Source organism: Neopelma chrysocephalum, unplaced genomic scaffold (genome assembly GCF_003984885.1).
Source record: "Neopelma chrysocephalum unplaced genomic scaffold, ASM398488v2 Primary Assembly neopelma1_61b, whole genome shotgun sequence".
NCBI lineage: Eukaryota > Metazoa > Chordata > Aves > Passeriformes > Pipridae > Neopelma > Neopelma chrysocephalum.
Window position 1 is genome coordinate 1,812,431 of NW_020897717.1, and position 7,938 is coordinate 1,820,368.

Here is a 7,938-nt window from a genome sequence, read left to right on the forward strand (position 1 = left end):
TTGAAAGAAAAGGATGGAAAATACTTCTGAAGTCAGTTCTTTATCATAAATCCGAGACATTAGGAAAACTCTACTACCAATATGCAGACTGCAGTTGCAATAAGACACCACCACAACTTTTGTAAAGTAATGCCTGGTCAAGATAAGAACTTGACTGAGAATAATATAGCACAACTTTCCTACGAATAAGAAATACCTAGGTGCAGTCACGCTGAGTGTCGCAGAGCACAGAAGCAATATTGAGGCTTAGGGCATCCATATTTCTTGCTGGAATTCTCAGTTCTGAGAAGTGCCAGCCTTATTGTGCATGAGTATACACAGCCATGCAGAGTAAATCCTGTACTTGCAGGTCACATTTAGGCGTTTGGTGCATGTAGCAACTGTGGGATCAATTCAATAGGCCTAGTGTTTTCTAAATAGAAGGGGTGTTTTACCTGCATTCTCTGTAGAACTCTGTCTGTGGTTGTCAGTACAAACACTTGTGACAATGCACAGAAGCATTTATTTTGGACTGTATGCTAAATTTATAGCAACCTCATTTGCAAGAATATTAAAGAAAAATAAACATACATTTTTATACTTCACTGCTTCTGTTTCAGCTGTGTATAGGTGGGTCCTGAAACTGATGTGTAACTTCAAGTTAGACAATAAAGGAGGTTTTGACCTTGATTCTAGAAGTGAATACCAACCAAATAAATGCATGTGGCAGTATTAGTCCGAACAATTTTGATCTTTCTGTTACAAGGTATTAGTAAAAGTCCTTTCATCTGCAAAAGAGAAGTAGATGAGATAGAAAACAGAAAGAAAAGACACACCATTATTGGTGAAATCAATATATTATGAGCTTGGGGTTGCACTGTAAAGTGTTTAGTTTAACTCTTGGCCCAAGGAAGACAAAAGGTGTTAGGCCTGAAGCCCTTTATCATGGATCTGGTGTTTTTTTTCTGTGCAAATAGCAGAGATATGTGTTAAGACTTCACCTCACTTAAGTGTACAATAAAGACAAAAGTACTACAGAAATTTTTGTTTCTACTTTCCCACATGGCTACTCCATTTGTTTTCTAAAACAGTTTCCTGAATGCTTTTTAAAATATTGTGTAACTTTTCCAGAAAATTTCTGAAGCTCCAATATAGGATTTCATGTCACCAGGAATGTTATTCTTTAAGATCCATTTTGATGTTGTTCAGTGTTCTAGCATATGTGTTTGATTAGGATCATGTACAACTCGGGCAGTTATAGGGGCCAGATTATGGTTTTGGGATGCCCTATCCCTGCTGGCCATACTCATATCCCACATCAAGTGCTGCACTTTTGCTGGTCTTCCCATGCACACACCTATCAGCTGCAGCTGCAGAACAGCTGGGCTGTCTGTGCTGGCTACCAGCTCAAGAAGGTACAAGAAATAAAGAGGTATTTAGGGATTTCTCATAATTCAGCTCTTTTCTATGGCTTATGAAGGAAAGGACATTGAGCTTGATGTTCTGGTAGCTGTTGGATGAATTACTCTGTACCATATACTGAGAAGAGACAATCCTGATATATCCAGAAACAATTACAACTGATGCACAAGATTCTTATCTGGAGAAGTATATCCAACCTCTGCACATTTGTAGGATATTACTAATAGCTACTTATTTGAAGACATTATTTTCTGTGATCCTAAATATGCCAAAAATTTTGAGCGGAAAAGCAGTGAATTAATTTCCTTTAGCTCTTTCAGCAAAAAGTAAAATGGGAGAAGTTTTTTACCAGATCTGAAGATTGTTCTGAAACACTGGAAGTCACATTAGCCATGCTATTTCTCATTCACTCTATCCTTTATATGATCAGATAGATAGAAATTGCTATTCTAGTTTTGACCACTACTTTGAAAAACTCAAAAAAATACAGACATGAAAGAGCTCCATTTGTTGTTTACAGTTCATTAGATTAAACAGAACTTTTGTTTATTTCAGAGAGCTTTCACAGAGAAAACCTTGACTGATATAGAACTAGTCAAGCTGCCCAATACACCCACTGGACATGGTTGGAAGAAAGAAGTTTACAGCACCTTAGTTAAACTTTCTACAAACTTTTTAGAGCCAATAGAGAGAGGCTACCCAAAGATAAAGCAAACAAGCTTAGGCCTAGAATCAGTAGCCTGTGTGCATAGAACCAAGTCCATTTTTTGCTCACTCCACTTCAAGTCCTGTCTTAAGAGTTATAGAATCATTGTGGGTGGAAGGGACCTTGGAAGGCTGCACGGTCCAAGCTACTGCTCAAAGTTTAGTAAAAACTGAATCAGACTAGGTTGTCCAGACATGTTGTGAAAAACTCCATGGACAGGGATCCTACTAACTTCTCTGATGACCTCTTTCAATGTGTAATTATCCTCATAGAATCTTAATATTTTAATTTAGTAGATCAAACTAGAGAATGAGAGCTTTATCTCCAGATTCTGCCTTGCTTACTTGCTAGAAACCAGGAGTTCAATGCAATTTGCACTGAACTTTTCAGTATTTCAGAAGAAATACTTATTCCAAGAAAGCTAACAGAGACTGCAAGCTGTTCCAACAACAGTGAAATGCCTAAGTCAGTGTCAATAAAACTGAGAACTGAATAGTTGTGCTACAAGTTCATGACTTTTAATAAAAATATCGCTTGATCCAAAGATGTCTTTGCTCTTTTCTGAGATATGATAGCTGAAGTGTGTGGGTCACATGGGAAGCTTAATAGGAACACACAAGTAATCTCAGAATTTTCTCTGACAGTTCAAGAGGAGATATTTGCAAAGACTTCCAGTAAAGATGCAATATTCTCTTCCTTGAAGACAGAATGAAAGGGAAAACTCATGCCTGTCTCTAGAATTTAGCATCGTACCTAGAAAAACTTGCTAAAAGAGTAACAGAAAAAAACATAAAAAACCCTACAAAATACCCTAGAAAGACTGAAGAGAAACCTATGGAAAGAAAGGTCTGTGTAAGATTGAGGCCTGAAGGGACAGGTATAAGAAGAGTCTTCTTATAGTGCATACTCTTACAGTTTTAAACTTAATTCCAATGTAATAGTGGAAAACCCCCAAAACATATTACCTAAGAAGAAATCTCAGGTACTGTGGGAAAAAAAATCATTGCTGCTTGTTTAGCTGCTGCTTCAAATCCATGGTTCTTTTTCCTGATTGTGAACATCTTTACAGAAGGACTTGGTAGATACAGAAATACAAAAGCTCTTCAAGAGCTCATAGTTTTAGCCATAAACTGTGCTGACTTGAAGCACAAAACAGCATGCAAAACCAAGAGAGTAAGTTTGTTATGGTGTCTAACTTCACAGTTACCACAGGCTAAAGTCTATGCTTTTTCCCACCAAGACAAATCTGAAATAACTGCAATGACTTAAATACACTAAAATAACAAGCTTCTCTAATCTACCTGTAACGTCCTATATAAGTACTTATATTTCAAGCACTTGCTTAAAAACTGATTTGGTAAATATTTGTAAAAGCACTTAATATGCTACAATAATTCTACAAAGCAAATTCAAAAGCAGCTTTATCTTTGTCAGAGTATAGCTTTTCAAAAAAGGCCAAGAGGTACTGGTTTCTGAATTTTCATCAAGTTTTGCTATTGGTATCTTTGTCTTAACAACAGTGAAAAATCATCATCCTTTTTAAGCACAATGTTACCAGCTTTCTGTCACTCTCAGAATTCCTATTTTCTTTGAAATACACTAAAGAAATCAAATCCATCACTGAAAAACAGTGGCCTTGGTACCACTAGAGGTCACCTTAGGACTAAAATAAGTTCCCTGCATGCACAAGAACAGGGAACTTTCACAAAAAACACCACTGTTGCTTGACATTTGAACTACAAATGTATAGAAGAACATAACACACAGAAATATTGTGCATATCAAAATTATGATTTTCTAAGAGAAATCTTTCCCTTATTCTGAGGCTACTGCAAACTGACTACACTGCTCTTTGTCATACTTTAGCCTTTGGATAATTAGTAGTACTGGGGACATGTTGCTTTATCTCCCACAAAAAAACCCAAACCAAACCAACCCAACCCAACCAACCAACCAACCAACCAAAAACCACACACACAAAAAAAAAAAAAATAGAAAAAACAAACAAAAAAAACCCCCTTAAAATTCTGGACTTCAAAGAGATTATTTCTCTGAAGTGCTTTATTTAGCCCATACATAAGATATCATTTTTCAGCACCAAGAATGATGGTCTCGAAACAGGCCATCTATTATTCTCCATGGACTGTGCTGGATTTGTGTGGGAAAACACAAACTGCCAGTTTGGTCAGCTTCTGTCATTTTGTGATTGAAAACACTTGTGTCTCTTCATTTCATGGCATCAGAACAGATCAAGAATCTTCTGCTTCATATGAAAAATGTTAAATGTCATCTCAGTTACAAGATGTAAAGAAGTGAAAGAAACCAAGGTCATTTTATTTAAATATGGATTTATTTAAATAACAGATCAACTCTGATGCAAACCAGCAGTTTGGAAGTGAGATGTGCTTTCCATTGATACAGATCACAGCAGATGACTTCAAGACAGTTATAATTATTAGTCTAATTAATGTTATATATGTCTGTAAAACACTGCAATGGTTGCAGAGAACTATCATACACTTATACACCAGATACAAACCCCGGTGGGGTTTTCTACTGGCATGGGCCACATTGGAAGGTTCAAGGTCAGACTGGATGGAGCCGTGAGCAACCTGATTTAGTGAAAGATGTTCTCCCTGCCCATGGCTGGAAGGTTGGTCTGGATGATATTTAAATGTCCCTTCCAACCCAAATAATTCTGCGATTCTATGATCTAACACTCTGGACAACTGGGAGCAGCAGTTCCCCATTCTAACTCTTCAGATATGCAGAAATGTGTCAAACAACATATTTTCTTTCCATCAGGTATAGATGGGATATATGGTAGTGACAGCACCACAAGTACTGGAGGAATCGTTTCTTGAAATTCTTTCCTAACACTGGCTAGAATATTCCTGCAGGAGTACTCTGATACATTAATTATACAGCACTGTCTGTCCCTGCTTTATTCTGGTATTGATCATGTTCTTTTACTTCTAATCAAGGAAAGGTGAGTAAGCAGAATGAAACATGCTGTAAAGAAACACCCATCACGGCAAGAAAAAGGATATAAGCTGATACTAATACCTTTAGAACAGGTGTCTAGCTTTGAAAATGTAGGAGAAGATGATATAGAAAAGGCTACAGAGGGTACAAAGATAAGGAGAAATTTTTCTATTTTTGCTTAAAACAAATATGTGTTACAAATCAAATATAAAAATAACATGCCAAAAGCCTTGCTCTCAGGCATTTGCCATACTAAATCAAATGCTGGTATGCAATATCAGGGGTTCAAATATATCTGTTATTTCTGACTCACCTAGTAATTTTATTTTTTATGGGCTTTATCAAAGGAATTTTGCTTAAAAAAAACTTTGGAAGAGCTTTTTGAGTAATGGCAGAAATAAAGAATCTTATTCCTAAAACTCAAGTTACAAACCCAGGAAAAACAAGTGGAGGTTTTGTTTGGTTTTTTTGTTTGTTTTTAATAAAATATTGATAAAACTGCACCTTAATGCTGAAATCCATACAAAGGATGCAGATTCCTTACAAAGACCCACATTTCTTCTGCTTTTTTTTTAAATTTCAAATAGCTCTATAGAGAAAGTGGAGTTAGATAGTAATTTATTCTCAACAAACCTCCCCAGAAGCAGAAAGGTTTTGCCATCTTTTGATGTTTTCAGGAGAATTCCAAAAGAAAAGATTGCTACTAGCAAGAATTGCTACTAGCCCAGATTTCAAAACTTACACAAAAAGAGAAGGGAGTCTCATGGGAAATGTGATGAAAAGAAAATTATTTGAAATGGTAAGCTGCAAAACTCCATTTCAACTAAACTGATAAACTACCTGTAATTATCAGTGATGAGGGGCATGCTGTGCTGAAGATGCTGCACCACTGGTCGCAGACTAACATTCATGTTAATTTAGAAAACTTTTCAGACCGCACATAATGGATGATCCTTCTGTGCATGAAGTTTTGTCCCAATCTGCTTGAAGCTGACTGAACAGCCGGGGGACTTGTAGATTTGCTAAACATTTCTGCTGATATGGACAGATCAGTCAAGAGTACGTTCAAGGGTCCTTCCTAACTTCCAGAGTTGACCCAACAGAGGCCTCTACTCAATATGTAGTTGAATAGGCAAAACTGTGCAAGTCACAGCTCAGTTACTTCTGTTATGGAAAGTAATTGTACAAAACACACCTTTGCTACATAACTACATCCCCATAGAAGCATCCTCCCATTACAATACATCACAGGATTTCCTATGTCATCAGGCAGGTCCAACTTAGGATTCAGTCTCCCCCCAGTGCTGGCAAATAACGTTACACTAGCCTGCTTGCAATCATGGTCTATCTATGCAAAACTGGAATAAGAAAATGAAGAATCAGGTCCTGTATTTTACAGAAATGCCAGTTAAAAGCATCTTAATATTTCACTAGAATAAAATAAAACCCCTACATTTCTTCTACAACACTGCAAACTCCAGGAAAAGCAATTTTTTCCTCCCTTCCCTCCTATCTTTTACACCCAGCAACATTCTGATGACCCAATGTTTTCGTTCTGTGAATACTTAAGCAGTGTATACATTATTTTATTTTAAATCCTCCCTAAAAACGCAGTTAGTAATGAAAAAAGAATTTTAAATCCTGCCTAAAAATACTTTTAAGCATGTTACTCTGAAAGATCTCACTGAAGATAACTAAAATAAGTTATTTGCATAATAAAGTATTTTTATAATTAATAAAGATGAAAGTGACCCTAAGAGTGAATCTTGCAATTTTGCACAAAATATTCAATGTTTCTGGTTCTGTACAATCCCTTGTCTCTGATGAAACCTCCCATCTATTTGTGTCCTTTGTGAACTTCCAGCACATGGTGTTTTAAAAAAGATAGCTAAGAGCAATGGGCTTAGTAGTGGAGTTTTCTTTTAATAAGAAATCCACATCTTAAGCACAGCCATGAGGGAAACAAATCTACACTGTCTAAAATCCAACTAGAATAGCTTCTTCAAGAGTTTTAACCATAAAATTTTTTAAGGGAAAAAAAAGGCAGCTGGAAGATATTAACTTGGTTTCTAATTGAAACAATGGTGTGTTTTATTTCATGTTGGGATTTCAACAGACTCTTAATTAGAACTTTTACCACGCAGTTTTCAGTAAAAGTATCTTGATGACATTCTGGTCGTCGAGAAGTTCCTGGGAGACTTGACACCTGTTACTCCTTGGAAGAACATTCACTCAAAAAGACAGGCAGGCAAATAATACTCCCCAGCTCATAGAATAAATATTAAATCTAAATATCCAGAGTATTTAAAAGAATAATGAAAATACTGGAAAATAATTTGTGCAGTCCAGACTTTGTGATGATAGGCAGACACCAGTGCTTAAAACAAAAGGCAAAAATGCATGGGTTGCCTGCTGCCTTTTAAAATACTAATAGAATATTTACAATGTAAATGTACAGCTGGTAAAGTCACTACTATGGCATTTCGTAAGGACATGAAAAATTATGCTTACCTATGTTACAAAAAGCAGTTTAGTTATTAAAACAGCATTTGAAACACAATTTTCTATATACAAATCCAGATATTATCATTCAAACTGAAACATGCATTCTGAATATATCACTTCATTTTTCAAAACACTGACAAAGGGATTCTCAGAAACAGCATTGCTATGATTCATCTTGTCGTAACTTCTTAAAGTGGCAAAAAATTAGTAAATAGACAGTATTAAAACCTGGAGTGAATTAAAGAAAAAAAAATCCATGTTGTACTGAAGACACCACCATTAGATTGAAGAAGAAGAGGAGAGGAGAGGAGAGGAGAGGAGAGGAGAGGAGAGGAGAGGAG

At 36.2% G+C, this 7,938-nt stretch overlaps 1 protein-coding gene across 8 annotated transcripts in view; it reads right to left on the reverse strand.

The window, feature by feature from the left end:
* Window positions 1-7,938, reverse strand: part of KIF6 (kinesin family member 6) — a 165,561-nt gene that overhangs the window by 24,177 nt on the left and 133,446 nt on the right. The window contains exon 17 of one of the 8 annotated variants that reach the window (XM_027681771.1): window positions 690-767. The exons of the other annotated variants lie outside the window; for them this stretch is intronic. Coding sequence (XP_027537572.1) covers window positions 739-767 — 29 coding nt within the window. The 3' untranslated portion in view covers window positions 690-738. The remainder of the gene's footprint in view (window positions 1-689; window positions 768-7,938) is intronic. 8 annotated transcript variants of the gene reach the window in all.